Source organism: Ranitomeya imitator, chromosome 5 (genome assembly GCF_032444005.1).
Source record: "Ranitomeya imitator isolate aRanImi1 chromosome 5, aRanImi1.pri, whole genome shotgun sequence".
Lineage (NCBI taxonomy): Eukaryota > Metazoa > Chordata > Amphibia > Anura > Dendrobatidae > Ranitomeya > Ranitomeya imitator.
In genome coordinates, this window is record NC_091286.1 from 31,538,533 (window position 1) to 31,556,813 (window position 18,281).

The 18,281-nt window shown below is 40.4% G+C and overlaps 1 protein-coding gene across 1 annotated transcript in view; it reads left to right on the forward strand.

Moving 5' to 3' along the window:
* The window catches only part of USH2A (usherin), an 824,795-nt gene that overhangs the window by 79,864 nt on the left and 726,650 nt on the right, over positions 1-18,281 (forward strand). Inside the window, exon 9 of the mRNA XM_069726496.1 lies at positions 3,100-3,193. Coding sequence (XP_069582597.1) covers positions 3,100-3,193 — 94 coding nt within the window. The remainder of the gene's footprint in view (positions 1-3,099; positions 3,194-18,281) is intronic.

Here is an 18,281-nt window from a genome sequence, read left to right on the forward strand (position 1 = left end):
TGATGTCCTGACCTAGAAAAGAGATGCACTTCATGGCTTCTCGTGAGACCTAGTCATCATTAGGCTTCCCATTCTGACATTGTAAGGCCTAGTCAGAACCCGGGGCACCAAAGATCCTTGAGGAGTTATGGGAGCTCATAGGTGAGTTTCAGTGAGATGCCTAGTCATGGGTATCTTGACATTGCAAGGTCTAGTCTACACCAGAGATGCTAAAGAAGAACTCTGAAGAGTCATGAGAGGTCTTTAGGCAAGTGCCGAGGAAAGAGCTAGTTATTGACATCAGGACATTGTAAGGACTTGTGAACAATAATTGGGGATTTAATGGCAGCTGTGACAGGACACTAGGTTCAGCAGGTGGTCCAACCACACCAGTTAATATCTAAGCTCATACAGGGTGACCTCCTGTGGAGCCCACACTGTGCAACTGCTTTGTCCAGTCAGATAGGATTTCATAAAGACATTTAAGGAGAATATTGAGTTATCATACATCCTACCCACATACCGGTCACATTTTTAAAATCTATGGAATGGGCCGAATGCCTTTCCAGGGTCTCGATCCATTCTAGCACCCTAAGGTGGGTAGTTAGACAGAGCATCTAATAGAAGCCATGTAGCAAAGCAGCGGTTTGTCTCCAAGCATAATGGGGGGTGAGGACTAGTCGTTGATGGCATGACACTGTAAGACCTTGTCAACACCAGAGGTGCTAAAGAGCCCTCAAGAGTGTCAGGGAGATGTCTTGTCATTGACATGCATTGCTCCATAATATCATGACATTGTGAGGACTAAAAATCACCGTAGCCACTGAAGAGTCTTGGAGCTGGTGGGAACTTCATGGTGGGACAGGTGACTAGGCCTTAGACGACTTTATGTTGTGCTTGGCCCCGTGATATCATGATGTTGTGAGGGCTAGGCAGTATCAGAAGCTCCGAAGAGTCATGAAGAATTTGCCAATTTTCTGGATTTGAGAGAATCAAATAACAAAAAACAATTCCGATTTTGATACATCTGAATTTTTTTGTGAAATCCAATGCAAATTTTATTGACTTTGATTTGATTTGCTCAACTCTAGTGAGCATATAATATTTATTGTTTTTTATTCCCTCACCTCGTTACATTTATTATGCTTTGGATTTCAAATCATAATAAACTTAATTAACAGCTATTCGGGGTACTTTCAATTTGGACCAATTTTACACAGAGCAAATCGAATCTGCCAGGTAAAATGAATTTCAGGAGACTTGCTTATCTTTAATCATAACATATGTGTACATCCATGTACTGCATGTTGGTAGTATGGAGCTGTTTAAATCCCGCGTCCAGTCCCACATGGAAGCACCCTAGCCCCACTGTACTTGCCTACTTTTTGGCAAAGTTTCCATAAGTCCACCTCTTACTTGGTCTGGGACAACATTGAATTTGCAAGGTCCGCTATATATTTGGTAGCTCTTTTTTTCTGACTTGATGTTATAAACATTTCAGCACACAGCCACCATTAGTGGGAGTTCACTGGATATGGCTTTATAAAGCTACTATTGAACTTAAAGGGAACTTGTCACCAAATAAAAACGCTATTACCCTGTAGATTTGGGGGTTAATCTGCAGGTTAATAGCGTTATTAACCTGGCTGGCATCCGGACTTTGCCGAACGCTGGAAGAAAATTAACTTTATTACCCTGACAGCGTTTGGCGTTTAAACACGGGGGCGATGCTGGCACCAATTCAATCATCTCTTTGAGTGTACAGAGCGACGGCTGTAACCGCACCGCCGGCCCTGACTGATGTTGGCTCTGCATTGGGCCAGCTGTCAGTCAGTGTCGAGGTGTGGTTACAGTCACCGCTCTATATACTTGGAGCGATGACTGAACCGTCACCATGACTGAACACTGAACACTATCGGGGGGGAGAAAGTTAATTTTATCCTGGCAGAGTTCGACTAAAAGATTTGTGTAAAATCCATGCAAAAATTGACCTACATTAGGAAAAATCTACAGGAAGCCTGCAGCAATACTATGTCAACTGCACATGGATGCAACCCATGCAAAATGATTGACGGCAAATTCTATGCCATTTTTTCCCCGCTAAAGGGACGTCTTATCTGGATGTACCCTTATACTATGTGTAGCAAGCAAACTGAATCTTTTTTCCCAGATGAAGAAAATATTAGCTACTAACCAAAGCTAACTAAGCTAGATAACCAAATGTTTTCAAATGTAAATTTGCCAGCTTAACGAATTTTACCAGAAAATCTGAATTTCAGCAAATTGATTAGGAGCAAATCCAAAGTACTCCCAAGCCTCCTTGTGAACAGCAAAGACAAATATTACATTCTGACTCACCAATAAAACTTAAATCTGTGTTATTCTCTTTTCCTGAATGATCTTCATTACTGTCCCGTCACACACTATCTATACAGTTTCTTCATTTTTTTATGGCTTTTGTTCCCTATCTCTATGGCGAAGCTGTGACCTTTGACGTCCTCTCGGTATACAGATTCATATTAACATGGCTGCTGCATTCTTTGCCTCAGCTTTTATACAGGGTATGATAATCCCTCGTGATTGGCTGGGCTATACCACATGATGTGATAGCTTCAAAGCATTATGAAGATGTCAGCCCAGCCAGATCGGAGGTCATATTATGCTTTTCCTGATGCAATATTCAGGACTATGCAAAATGCCAGTGGTAATGTTAGGTGATTCACGTGAAATGAATCATGAATTTTCCAAATTACTAAAACTTTGACTAATTTGCATCAATCGATTCGCTCATCTCTACTGGCAACGTCTTTTTAGAGGAGCAATAAACTGTACGGTATGTGCATCATTACCCCGGGAAACTCTAGTGAAGTTGAAAATAACAATTTGCAAATTATTTTATTATTGACTGAAGGACGTGGCTTACAGAACATCGACACTTCACTAAACGAGAAGAACGTTTTGCATTTGCAGCTAGTTTAATTATATTTCCTTATAATGGATGTTTTACTTATCCTGTACTCTCAACACATTAGAGGCTCCATAAAAGTTGCTTGATTACACTGTCATTGTCGGAGAAATGTCACTACTGACTACAGATAACTAGTTCATTCTCTATTGCAGATGTAATTGCCATGGGCATGCTAATTCTTGTGATACGAGTGTTTCACCTTACAAGTGCCTATGCGACACGAAGAGCTTCACAGAGGGAGATAAAGTAAGATTTCTAATTCTTATGTTTTGTAACATTTTTAATTAGTAGAGAATTGCGGATGTTTCCACTTATAGAACTTAAATTTTCACTATAAGACCAGGATTTGGTATTAATATGATATTGTATCCTTGTCCCCTTATGTCACTATACTTGAATTTTTCTTACCAGTTTTTAACCCTCTTAAATCACTATTAGGCTGGGTTCACAATGCGTTGTGTGAACCCGTTTAACGGACTACATTACACCGCAGCATAATGCGGTGTAACGTAGTCCGTTAATGCCGCCATTACTTTCAATGGCGGACGCATCGCTAGCGCACGCCCACAATGGGCGTGCGCTAGCGATGTGCCGTCATTGAGTGACGGACCCGAGACGCGGGCTGCAGCGTTTCCGGGTCCGTCACTGCTAGCGCACTGCTAGCGCAGATGGAGCTAGCAGATGCTCCATCTGTGCTAGCGCAGTGCCAAAGTCGGCACTTGCGTTAGTGCAGTCCGTTTAACGGATTTGTTGAACGGACTGCACAATGCAAGTGTGAACCTAGCCTTATTCAGTGAAACATCCAACCAAATTTTACAATAAAGGTCTTAAAACCCCCTTTTCCACTACTCTAGAAGAGAATTTTGAGCTAATAGAGGGAGTTCCTGCATTCAGGGAATATATACATTAGCTAGACCAAAGAAAGTGTCTGCAAAAAGTGTCTCTCTCATTCTGGAGGACCCGCAGGCCAGTGTTTTATATAAGCAATGATTGAAAATTGTGTAATACTTTTTTCTCCCTGTGGAGGCACTGCAGAGAAACTGAACACCTACTGCCAGGTTCCTTCAAAGACTGGTATGACTGGTGGTCACAACAGCAGAACATCCTATTATCAGCCCACCAGATTCTTCCTTTGATCTTTTCTTTCCTCTAGAATGTGATGTACCCTCTTGAGCATCTTCACTCTACTCCAGGGGCTTCCAGCACCGATCAGACCTCTGACATGACTCATGCTTTCACATCACAATGTTTGCTGTCCAAGACAAGGACTAGTCTTTGGGCAAAACACATCATGATGTCAAAGGCCTTGTCTCAGAGTTAAGATGCCAAAGAGGACTTAATGTGCTGGAGGAAAAGAATGGCTTCAATGAAATGAAGGACAAGATGGCGGGCTGCAGTGATGTCAAGGATAGGTAAGCATTAAGACATTGTTTACTTTTGCAACCTTTTCCCCTGCCCTCTACAATTTAGAAAAATAGCATCCAGCACCTATTTGACTGAATTTGCACTAAGCAAAACACACAAAAAAATAGAATTTAAAAGAATTGGAATTTTTTGCAAAATTTAAGGTGAAGTAAAATTTTCCTTCAAAAAGTTTGATGATCTCTACTCTTAAAGTCTTTTTACATGGGCCAATAATTGGCTGAACTGGAATTGTGAGAAAGCATGTTCTCAATTATTCGTCTGTGTAAACATGAAAGCGTTCAGCTGATCACTGATTCATACTGCCCAAGCGGCGGGCAGTCTGAACCAAATAAATATTTCCGCGAAGCGCTCCAGAATTTTAGAGAAAATATACTTTAAAAATTCGACCATGGACCATAGAAGGTGATAAAACAAGTCCAAAACCTCCCTTAGATGGCTTTTTTTCAGTGTTGCTCGAGGTGATCAAAAGGTCTTTTTCATAGCTAGAGACCTGTCAATCAACTACTGTGTCACTGGGAAGAGGCGGCCAGGAGTGGGGCTAGTCTCCGGCTTTGGTCACCGGCCAAATCTTTACATTTTTTTAAAAATGCACTTTGGAGAGCTATAGACTTGGCTGTAATCACATAGCCAGCATCTGATTCATGTTACCCCTGGTTTGGGCAGCATGAATCAGATAACAGGTTCCCTGTAAAGGCTGCCTCTGCACATATTCTTTTTTCGTTGTTCACTTGTTTCCTAAGAACAAAGTAAGGCAACTTTTCTAGTCTTCATTAAAAAAAAAGTCCTACCGTTTTGCAGCTGCAAAATGTTTGTAAGTTTGTTATCTATCTGAGTGATCTACAAAAAAGACACAAATCGGTCAATGCTCCTGCTCCTCTCTGCTCTCTGTGCTCCCATTTCCCTTCTCTAAGTGTTAGAGATTGCAGCAGGGAGGTATCGGTTGTATGCAGATCTCCACGATGTGGCAAAAGAAGGAAGCTGCTATCGTCTAAGGCAGAGGTTCCCCTGCTGAAGCTGCATCGCAGCGATACGCGTGGGGCTCTCCTACACTCCCATGGTGCCGGGACAGAGCTGCTGCTGCTGTCTGTGAGCAGGAGGACCTGAAGAGCTGCACATGGACATCAGCCTGCTCTGCACCACAGAAGCGTGTAGTCTGTGAGTGTGTAATACATGAGTGTATGGTATCTGTAGTGTGTGTGTAATGTGTGTGTGGTGGGTATCTGTAGTGTAATACTTGTCTGTGCGGTATCTGTAGTGTGTGTGTGTAATGTGTGTGCCTTATCTGTAGTGTGTGTCTAATGTGTGTGCGGTATCTGTAGTGTAATACTTCGATCTGCGGTATCTGTAGTGTGTGTGTGTGTGTGTAATGTGTGTGCGGTATCTGTAGTGTAATACTTCGATCTGCGGTATCTGTAGTGTGTGAGTGTGTGTGTAATGTGTGTGCGGTATCTGTAGTGTGTGTAATGTGTGTGTGGTATCTGTAGTGTGTGTGTGTAATGTGTGTGTGGTATCTGTAGTGTGTGTGTGTAATGTGTGTGCCTTATCTGTAGTATGTGTGTGTAATGTGTGTGCAGTATCTGTAGTGTGTGTGTAATGTGTGTGCCTTATCTGTAGTGTGTGTGTAATGTGTGTGCAGTATCTGTAGTGTGTGTGTGTAATGTGTGTGTGGTATCTGTATTGTGTGTGTGTAATGTGTGTGCCTTATCTGTAGTGTGTGTGTGTAATGTGTGTGCAGTATCTGTAGTGTGTGTGTGTAATGTGTGTGTGGTATCTGTATTGTGTGTGTGTAATGTGTGTGCCTTATCTGTAGTGTGTGTGTGTAATGTGTGTGCAGTATCTGTAGTGTGTGTGTGTAATGTGTGTGGTATCTGTATTGTGTGTGTGTAATGTGTGTGCCTTATCTGTAGTGTGTGTGTGTGTAATGTGTGTGCAGTATCTGTAGTGTGTGTGTAATGTGTGTGTGGTATCTGTAGTGTGCGTGTAATGTGTGTGCCTTATCTGTAGTGTGTGTAATGTGTGTGTGGTATCTGTAGTGTGTGTGTGTGTAATGTGTGTGTGGTATCTGTAGTGTGTGTGTGTAATGTGTGTGCCTTATCTGTAGTATGTGTGTGTAATGTGTGTGCAGTATCTGTAGTGTGTGTGTAATGTGTGTGTGGTATCTGTAGTGTGTGTGTGTAATGTGTGTGCGGTATCTGTAGTGTGTGTGTAATGTGTGTGCAGTATCTGTAGTGTGTGTGTAATGTGTGTGCCTTATCTGTAGTATGTGTGTGTAATGTGTGTGCGGTATCTGTAGTGTGTGTGTAATGTGTGTGCGGTATCTGTAGTGTGTGTGTAATGTGTGTGCAGTATCTGTAGTGTGTGTGTGTAATGTGTGTGTGGTATCTGTAGTGTGTGTGTGTAATGTGTGTGTGGTATCTGTAGTGTGTGTGTGTAATGTGTGTGCGGTATCTGTAGTGTGTGTGTAATGTGTGTGCCTTATCTGTAGTATGTGTGTGTAATGTGTGTGCGGTATCTGTAGTGTGTGTGTAATGTGTGTGCGGTATCTGTAGTGTGTGTGTAATGTGTGTGCAGTATCTGTAGTGTGTGTGTGTAATGTGTGTGTGGTATCTGTAGTGTGTGTGTGTAATGTGTGTGTGGTATCTGTAGTGTGTGTGTGTAATGTGTGTGTGGTATCTGTAGTGTGTGTGTGTAATGTGTGTGCAGTATCTGTAGTGTGTGTGTAATGTGTGTGTGGTATCTGTAGTGTGTGTGTGTAATGTGTGTGCGGTATCTGTAGTGTGTGTGTAATGTGTGTGCAGTATCTGTAGTGTGTGTGTAATGTGTGTGCCTTATCTGTAGTATGTGTGTGTAATGTGTGTGCGGTATCTGTAGTGTGTGTGTAATGTGTGTGCGGTATCTGTAGTGTGTGTGTAATGTGTGTGCAGTATCTGTAGTGTGTGTGTGTAATGTGTGTGTGGTATCTGTAGTGTGTGTGTGTAATGTGTGTGTGGTATCTGTAGTGTGTGTGTGTAATGTGTGTGCGGTATCTGTAGTGTGTGTGTAATGTGTGTGCAGTATCTGTAGTGTGTGTGTAATGTGTGTGTGGTATCTGTAGTGTGTGTGTGTAATGTGTGTGTGGTATCTGTAGTGTGTGTGTGTAATGTGTGTGCAGTATCTGTAGTGTGTGTGTAATGTGTGTGCGGTATCTGTAGTGTGTGTGTGTAATGTGTGTGTGGTATCTGTAGTGTGTGTGTGTAATGTGTGTGCCTTATCTGTAGTGTGTGTGTAATGTGTGTGCAGTATCTGTAGTGTGTGTGTAATGTGTGTGCGGTATCTGTAGTGTGTGTGTGTAATGTGTGTGTGGTATCTGTAGTGTGTGTGTGTAATGTGTGTGCCTTATCTGTAGTGTGTGTGTGTGTAATGTGTGTGCAGTATCTGTAGTGTGTGTGTAATGTGTGTGTGGTATCTGTAGTGTGTGTAATGTGTGTGCGGTATCTGTAGTGTGTGTGTAATGTGTGTGTGGTATCTGTAGTGTGTGTGTGTAATGTGTGTGCATTATCTGTAGTGTGTGTGTAATGTGTGTGCGGTATCTGTAGTGTAATACTTGTGTGTGCGGTATCTGTAATGTGTGTGTGTGTAATGTGTGTGCGGTATCTGTAGTGTGTGTGTAATGTGTGTGCGGAATCTGTAGTGTAATACTTGTGTGTGCGGAATCTGTAGTGTGTGTGTAATGTGTGTGCGGTATCTGTAGTGTGTGTGTATAATGTGTGTGCAGTATCTGTAGTGTGTGTAATGTGTGTGTGGTATCTGTAGTGTGTGTGTGTGTGTGTAATGTGTGTGCAGTTTCTGTAGTGTGTGTGTAATGTGTGTGTGGTATCTGTAGTGTGTGTGTATAATGTGTGTGCAGTATCTGTAGTGTGTGTAATGTGTGTGTGGTATCTGTAGTGTGTGTGTGTGTGTGTAATGTGTGTGCAGTTTCTGTAGTGTGTGTAATGTGTGTGCGGAATCTTTAGTGTAATACTTGTGTGTGCGGTATCTGTAGTGTGTGTGTGTGTAATGTGTGTGCGGTATCTGTAGTGTGTGTGTATAATGTGTGTGCAGTATCTGTAGTGTGTGTAATGTGTGTGTGGTATCTGTAGTGTGTGTGTGTGTGTGTAATGTGTGTGCAGTATCTGTAGTGTGTGTGTAATGTGTGTGTGGTATCTGTAGTGTGTGTGTGTGTAATGTGTGTGCGGAATCTTTAGTGTAATACTTGTGTGTGCAGTATCTGTAGTGTGTGTGTGTAATGTGTGTGCGGTATCTGTAGTGTGTGTGTAATGTGTGTGCAGTATCTGTAGTGTGTGTAATGTGTGTGTGGTATCTGTAGTGTGTGTGTGTGTGTGTGTAATGTGTGTGCGGAATCTTTAGTGTAATACTTGTGTGTGCGGTATCTGTAGTGTGTGTGTATAATGTGTGTGCAGTATCTGTAGTGTGTGTAATGTGTGTGTGGTATCTGTAGTGTGTGTGTGTGTGTGTGTAATGTGTGTGCAGTATCTGTAGTGTGTGTGTAATGTGTGTGTGGTATCTGTAGTGTTTGTGTGTGTAATACTTGTGTGTAATAATGAGCAATGTGTACGTAATGAGCCTGTGTTGTCCACCATGTGTGCTGTGTACATGTATGATGCGTGTGTCTGTGTGACTATTTGATGTGTATGTTATGAGCTTGTGTTGTCCAGCATGTGTGCGGTGTACATGTATGATGTGTGTGACTATATGAAGTGTATGTAATTCATTGTATGTGGGCTGGTGAATTTTTTTTTGTGCCAGGGCTGCTTTTTGGTCCCAGTCCGGCCCTGGCACTCAGCCAACTATATTGTTTTAATTGATTGTTAATTTTGTTTACGGCTGGATTGTCATGACCTTATGATAACTTTTTGGTGTTTATATTATTCATGCATATTGCACTTCCATTATGAGTGCCAATGTTGCTTTGGTATCATGTCCTAGGGTCACATAGATGTATCATTGTACTTGGATGGGGGTGTTATCATTGTTGTTTTTAAATGTTTTTAATCAAGTTTGTGCTTTGTTGATAATAAAGTAGTTTTTGATATTTTCTGTTCCCTGGGTGTGCACTTTCTACCTATGCATTAGTCTTTCCTCCAGTTATTGAGGTTCCCAACCTTCCTGACATTGACAGGGTCAAGAGCCACATCCAGCTCCTGCCCTACTCACAGTAGTGTCGCCCAGAGCCCCCTATTTCCAGTATAATGCCAGCCAAAGCTTTTACACTGTATGCCAAGCTCCAAGGTTTACTATCTAACCCCCATTCAGATCTGCTCTTCTGTACGGGGCTACACAAAAGTCACCATCTAGAGATCTACTCTTAGTGCATTAAGTGCAACAGCTATTAAGCGAGCAGACAGCTGCGAGCCGCACATCAGGGGCCCGTGAGCCACATGTGACTCTCAAGCTACAGGTTGGGACCACCTCATCTATGGTTAGGCAGAGATAATAGATTGTAGACAAGAGTAAATAAGTGCAGGATAGAAGCTGTGCTGATGTGTAAGTTATTGAAAACAGCAGTGCCTTGAATACACCCAGACCTCATATCCAGCCTATATTACTTGGAGAGAAAGTCAAAGAAGAGAAAAATCTGTAGCTTGGATCAGGCATGTCAGGTTACCCCATTACCTACTTAATACTCCATAGTGAGTAAGGACACAGCCATGTGAACAAAGCCTCCTATACAAAATTTTGCAGAACCCCTAAAGCTACCTGGTAGAGGACAATACAGTCTCCATGTTCTGTCTTGCAGACTCTTATATGCTATATATATTGAGATCCCATGGAAGCAAAAGGGAAAATTCCAGCACATCCATCAGGTGAATCAAATAGAATAATTTATTCAAAATCTATTAAAAGCAAGAGCATCTGTGTAACATGTTACGTAGATCCACGTATTTTTCAAGGCATGTATGTGCTGTAATTTCCCCTTTTGCTGCCATGTTTACTGGCTGTGCTTCACCAGCAGGATCAGCACCCATCAGCAGTGATGGTCCAAGAGTTGTACAATGTGCTTTTTTCCCTATATATAGGGATAGTCTCCCCTATAACAAGGCAATGTGGGTTTTTTTTTCTGTTGAATCAATCCACAATCACACTCCGTATTCCTAAAATCAGACGCAATATGGTACAGATATAGCGGCCACTAATATGACAGCCATAGTGCAAAACCATGGTAGCGGCTGCACCAAGCAAATAGCATGTTGCCAGCTGATGCATTGGTAAACTGATCAAATTTGCAGACGATGCAAAGCTAGGAAGGATAGCTAACACTAGAGAACACAGAGAAAGGATTCACAAGGATCTAGAGAAGCTTGAACAATGGGTAGTGACTAATAGAATGCTGTTTAACAGGGGGAAATGTGAGATTCTACATCTGTGAAAGAAAAATTACATCTACAGATTGGGAGGAACAGTACTAAGCAACAGCACATGTGAAAAGACTTGAGTGAACTAATAGATCACAGACTGCACATGAGTCAACAGTGTGATGCAGCAGCAAAAAAAGGCAAACACTGTTCTAGGATCTACTAAGAGAAGCAAAGACGGACTGCAGTATGTCCTACCAGGAACGGTTAAAGGATCTGGGAGTGTTTAGCTTGCAAAACAGAAGGCTAAGAGGAGACTTAATAGCTGTTTACAAATATATGAAGTGATGTCACAGTGTGGAGGGATCATCCTTATTCTCATTTGCACATTGAAACACGATAAGCAATGCAATGGAATGGATTGAAACTGAAAGGGAGACGATACAGATTAGATATTAGAAAAAAAATTGACAGTGAGGGTGATCAATGAGTGGAACAGGCTGCCACGAGAGATAGTGAGTTCTCCTTCAATGGAAGTCTTCAATCAGAAGCTGGACAGACATCTGCCTGAGACGGTTTAGTCAATCCTGCATTGAGCTGGGGAATGGACACGATGACCCTAGAGGTCCCTTCCAACTCTAACATTCTATGATTGTATGATAGGTATCGTAGAGGCCCAATAGTCTTTATGACATTCTCCATACATCGCGCCATGTGCATGAAGCTTAAAGGTGAGATAAGTAACAGAAACCCTTGATGGCAAAAGAAAATTTTTGACTTTGTAGCGTAAAAAAAAAATTCTTCCATCTACCCATGATTTTTAATAACCCCTCACATCGCTGTTATCTAGAATAAATTAAAATTTCTCCGATAAACAGAGCACGCCGTGGCTACAAAAACTTCCCCCCGCTCATCAAACACTAGAAGCAATCTTTTCCAGACTTGATAACAATAAGTGGGATTCTAGTCTTTCATTAGCGGCAGCGGCGAGATCAAATTAATTGAGAGAGCTTTCCGTAAAACCCACATATGCACCTTTCTGGAAATAACAAGCAAATTGTTTTATTGTTACATTAAATTTTAATATTACATTTCCAGTGTCTTCTTTCCGCGGAAGCAAATTAAATAAATCTTTTGATATAAAAGACATATCTTTTACTGCTCGGAAAATTGCCTTAATCATTTAAACGCCGTGCCCTCCTGTTGCTAATATTTTTCATGCCTTTTAGATTTTCTTGCAGGCAGGTATATCTTGTTTTGCAGACTTCCAGGTTGGTGTTGTTTCTTATCTCGCCACTCTTTTATGTCGTCTTATAATATAATTATCAGCGCACAGCGCATTACATGGCAAATTTGTTCCGACTAAATTCTTACTTTTGGAATTAAATTATTTTTATTTTTTTCCATTTTTATTATTTAATATTCTGACTTCAAAGCCACATCACATAGTCATTTTTCCTCTAAATGATTTATATATTTTTTTTGCGTGTGATAAAAAGAGGTGACACCTATGCAAATAAAAAAAAAAAGAAAATTGCTCAAATTTTGATTGAAAATAATAAATCACCAGCAGATAATAAAAAAGTGAAATAAAAAAAGAATTATAATAAATTCAAAAGCGAAATATAGTATAAAAGGGCTATTTGGATTCTGTTGCTTGCTACCATATTCAACCTCTTCATACTAGTATTTGATAAAAAAAAACAATGCTTTAATTACTGTTTTAGAGGGGTTGCATAGATTAGAAAAAAAATTGCTTCTTTCCTGCAGTTTTGCACTAGACCTGAACTAAGCTGCAATACCAGATGCAACCTGTGCAAAGATGGGGCACTGTTTTTAGACAATATCATTCATGTTTTCACATTATTGAAACCTGTTTTAAATCTTGTAGGATACATTTCAGAGCGCCCTCGGCAATTTTCTAAACTTGCATAGCAATGAATGAAGAGGAGCCATGCATGCTCAGCAAACACCTCTAGAGAGGGATTTTCACCAGTTTCGCTGCAGTGCTGAATAAAACAGTTTCTGATTTTTAATTTCTCATCATGTTGCAGACATATTGGTTTGTAATTGTAAACATTTAAATTCTCATTTTCTCCTTCAACCAAGGGGGCATTATCAGAAATTATTTTCTGCGTGGGAGACACTTTTTAAATTGAAAAATTACTATCAGACTATGTCATGCAGGGGAAAAAAAAAACACGTCGGTAGATAATGTCAGACTCGGTGTGAGACATATAATGATACTACCATCATCTACTTTGGTTACAAGCGGGGGGTACAGCAGAGCTGTATGTCTTACCAAGCACCTCTACATCTGCAGCTCTCATCCCATAGCATTGTCAATGTGGGGGGAGTAGACCAGAGCTGAGTGTCATTACAAACACTTCTACATTTGCAGCTTTCATCTCAAGGCAGGTCAGTGTAGGAAAGTAAAGCAGATTTGAGTGTAATTCCAAACACTGCTATGTCTGCACTCTGCAGCTCTTGTGCTACAGCACTGTCAATGTGAGAGGAATAGACCAGAGCTGTGTGTCATTACAAATACCTCTAGATCTGCAGCTTTCATCCCACAACACTGTCAGTGTGGAGGAAATAGAGCTGAACTGTGTGTCAATACAAACACCACAGGGTTCCCAGGCTTTTAGTTTGGGAGCCACAAGTGGCTCACATACCCAAGATGTGTGACTTGCTTCTATCTACCAGCTTGGTGAATTAGCAACCAGCTATGAAGAGAAAATTTCCAGATGTTTACTTTTTTCAGCAGCCCCACACAAAAGAGAAGATCTGGATGTATATATATATATATATATTTGGCATTCTTCAAGATTCCCTCTAACAGTATCATTATATAGATAGATAGATAGATAGATAGATAGATAGATAGATAAAAAAGACCACAGCAGCACATGTACATGAATCGGCCATGTGAAAACACAGACAAATATACATTTCACAAAAATATTTTTTCATAAAAATTTTCTCAAAAATTTTTTTTTCATAAAACTTACAGTTAAAATGGAGATTCTTAGCGCATAAATTGGCCAATTCATGTGTGCCCATCAACCACGGCAAGGTGATCTCCCCCTGATGGGTCCTACTCTACTGTACATGCCACTCTTGGGCCACCAGCCTACAACTTCGGACAAACATGTCACTCTGGGCTAAACCTACAATTTATGGGCAGGTAGAGTTGATTACCGCCACCTGCAAGGTCAATGGGGTTTTTTTTTCCTATATATATATATATATATATATATATAAATATATAATATATATATATATATAGAATGATACTGTTAGAGGGAATCTTGAAGAATACCAAATGAGGTAAACTGGAAAACCTTGGATGTAATGATTCTGCCTATATAGGCACAAGGTCTCAGTATGGTTTCTGTGGTGAAGCTTTGGCTGTGATCATACTTGTAATAGCGGGCTCTGACTGTCGCTACTGCAGGTTTGCTTTACTAAATGTGACCCAGGACCATCTCTCAGATTAGAATGTGGCTCTCAAGGTAAAAAAAGGTTCAGGACTGCTGATTTATAGTTATCAACCCATGACGCTGTCGGTGTGGAGGGCAGGAGAGCAGAAACTAGCTGACTGCTGTGAAATGAGAGTTGCAAATGCAGAGGTGTTTGTAATTATGCACAGGTTTGCGCTACTCCCCTCCCTCCACATTGACTGCTAGTAATCAAAATAGATTCTGCATGGAGATTAGTGAGGAAAACAGAGCTGTCTGTCACTACATGTCTCACACAGAGAAAGACTGTTCTAAGCTTCTCGGAGGGCATGTTATTTCCCCCCCCCCCCTCATGACAACTTTTACTTATGACAAGTCAATGTCATGCAGTGGAAAAAGTAACCACTTTATGGGTGGAGATTAGTGATTCCAGATTGTTTTTACCTGAGTCGTCAATTGAAACATTTTATAAAATCACAATATTTGGCGCAACTTCACTCCAATCTCTACTCCTCATCCCTAGTGCATTTTTGAGTACACTAGCATTTTAGTGCTTGCAGAAACGGCTTCTTTCATATCACTCGTCCATACAGCTTCTCCTTGTGCAAAGTGCGTTGTATAGTTGACCGATGCACAGTGACACCATCTGCAGCAAGTTGATGCTGCAGCTCTCTGGAGGTAGTCTGAGGATTCTCCTTGATTGATCTCACCATTCTTCTTCTCTGCCTTTCTGATGTTTTTCTTGGCCTGCCACTTCTGGCCCTAACAAGAACTGTACCTGTGTTCTTCCATTTCCTTACTATGTTCCTCACAGTGGAAATTGACAGGTTAAATCTCTGAGACAGCTTTTTGTATCCTTCCCCTGAACAACTATGTTGAATAATCTTTGTTTTCAGATCATTAGACAGTTGTTTTCAGGAGTCCATGATGCCACTCTTCAGAGGAGATTCAAACAGGAGAACAACTTGCAAGTGGCCACTTTAAGTAGCTTTTCTCATGATTGCATACACCTGGCTATGAAGTTCAAAGCTCAATGAGGTTAGAAAACCAAAAAAAAAGTGCTTTAGTAAGTCAGTAAAAAGTAGGTAGGAGTATTTAAAACAAGAAAATGATAAGGGTGCCCATACTTATGCACCTGTCAAATTTTGTTTGAATGTAGATTGCACATTTTCTGTTAGTACAATAAACCTCATTTCAAGGCAGAAACATTACTGTGTCCAACAGTTATTAGATATATGAAACTGAAATAGCTGTTGAAAAAAAAACAATTTTTATAAAACATTAAGCTTAAGATTAATAGGGGTGCCCAAACTTTTTCATATAACTGTATAAAATGTAACACTGATTAACAGTAGAGGATATTAGTTGCATATGCTCGGAAAATCTCCTGATATATATAGCAAACCCTACAGTGTCTTTCCAGCCAAGATATACCACACCTATCTATATGCAACATAAAAAGATGAATACCAAAGTACATGTGCAAGACAGATGCCAAAACAAGACTCTTGTCTTCTTTATGGCTTTAATATTGCTATAGTCTTGTTTGGTTAAGTTTCAAGAGTATCTCCTTGCACATGGTCCAAATGTACCCACCATACTTTGCTGGTCACATTCCAACTAGACTGTAACCGGCTTCATTCAATGTACTTGCATTGAGTGAGACCTCACACGTCTAGTTGGCATGTAACTGTACATATGCAAATCACATACTTGCAGTCACACGCCCGCCTTATCAGAGAACCCTCACATTACGCAGTGCATGTCACATAGAGTGTCAGCAGACTTGTGGCTTGAGACTGGACAACCATTTTAAAGGATTACTCTCATGGTAGCATTTTATGGGTGCGCCTAATGCTTGACAGATTGACAGTTCGGGCCAGCAGAACGGTTGCATCCCTGGTCCGAACTGCGTGCTCTCAGAGACAGCCTTGCCTCTGCAGCATCGGAGGAGCGCGCACTTCTTGCCTAGGAAACCGGCCGCTTCTTGTAGACTGTGGAAGTGTCCGGTAACCTAAACCTTCCTCAGTTCTTGAGGACAGTAAGAATTTTTAAAAAGGGGTAAATTGTAATGTTTTTTTTTTTTTTCATTTTAAAAGCACTTTGGAATTTTACTTTAAGTTGACAGAATACAAAACGTTGCTCAATATAATGTTCTAATAAAGATTTGAGTCCATCAGATAACTTCTCCTTAAGACATTAGCCTAATCAGAGAATTGGAGAAAGGAACAACTTTCCAGACCGGGCTCCAATTTTCTTTCACGAGCCTTATCTTTATAACCAATTTGTATTCACAGTCTCTCTCGAAATTGATTGCCAATGCATTGGTAAGGCTTTGTAAATTGAATAGAAAATGAATTGGCAAGAAAAGTTAATATCAGGGGTAGTCGCCAGTAAATCATTAGCCAACTGGTGGAAATGTCAGGTTCACATGCCATTCATATTAAAGCTACTCATGAATATTAACATTTTTTGTGTTTGATATATATGGTATTACGGATTAGAACATTTTTCTACAAACGGAGTAGGGGCATAATTGATATATATCATCATCTTATGAATTATTAATAGATAAGTATCTTAATGATGTCAGTATAGCGTATGCCCCGCACTTCCTTAGGAATTTAATTTACCGCGATTTCGGCAGAATCTTTTATAAGAGAAAACAGCTTTTAAGATCTTCTTAAAGGACCTTTCTCTGCCTGCACAATAGGAGAGAGAAGCCGCTTTATTCATTTTTTTATTTCGCTAGAGGGTTTCAGAACATAAACACAGTAATCTGATTCAATTACCGAGCAAATGAGAATATTACAGAATATTGGTTCGACATGGTATTTAGGAACTGCAAGCTGACATTTCTGTGCTACATAAACGGACTGCAAAATGGGGCTTAGCGATATGGGGCGGCAAAGGAGGGATAAGGGGCCCCGATGGTCCTTCTGGAACACTCAGACGTAGAAGCCGCCATCAGGAGTAGAAGACCGGCTACACCATGCAAATGACATCGCACCCAGAGGGTTCCGAGTCTGAGAGCCCACCAGACTGTCTACACCTGGATGTAGACACTGGGGATGAGCAAATCAAATTCAGGTCAAATTTTAGAAAATTCACTGGATCCGGAAAATTCTAACAATCTGTGATTCGATTCACAGGAATCGCCCCCAAAATACCCTCTGCTATTTTTTCATAAAATAGAAGATTGCATGAGCCAATGATCACATGACCTTGAATATGGCTGACCTTCCCTTGATTTCATTCTTCCATTATGCCTTGCTTTCGTTTCCTTCTTTCTTTCTCCTTAGTCGCTCATTTCTTCTTCCGTTTTTTGCTTTTCTTTTCTCTCTTCTACTGTCTTTTTTTGTCTTCACTGCTTCCCATTTTTTCTTTCTCTTTCTTTCTTTTTTCTGTCTTCCTTCCTTTATTAATTCCTTCCATTCTTCTTTCTTTCTTTTTCTTCCTTTATTCATTCCTTTATAGCATTCTATTCTTTTTTTCCGTTATCCATTCTTTCGTTTTTTTTTCTTTCTTTCTTTCTTTCCTCATCTCCTTATTAATTCCTTCCATTCTTCTTTTTTCCCTTCTTTATTCATTCCATTGTTCATTCATTCTTTCTTTCTTACTTTCCTTTTCTTCCTTTATTCTTTTATTCAATTTTTTCTTTCTCTCTCTCTCTTTCTTTCTTTCTGTCTTTTTTCTTTCTTCCTTCCTTTCTTTCTTTCTTTCTCTTTCTTTCTCTCTCTTTCTCTTTCTTTCTCTCTCTTTCTCTCTTTTTCTTTTTCTTTTCTTCTCTTTCTCTTTCTCTCTTTCTTTCTCTCTCTTTCTTTTTCTCTCTTTCTCTTCTTTCTTTATCTCTCTTTCTTTCTTTCTTTCTTTCTTTTTTTCTTTCTTTCTTTCTTTCTTTCTTTCTTTCTTTCTTTCTTTCTCTCTCTTTCTATCTCTCTCTTTCTTTCTCTCTCTCTTTCTTTCTCTCTCTCTATCTCTCTCTTTCTCTCTCTCTCTCTTTCTCTCTTTCTCTCTCTCTCTTTCTCTCTCTTTATGTCTCGTTCTTTCTCTCTCTCTTTCTATCTCTCTCTTTCTATCTCTCTCTTTCTCTCTCTCTCTTTCTCTCTCTCTCTC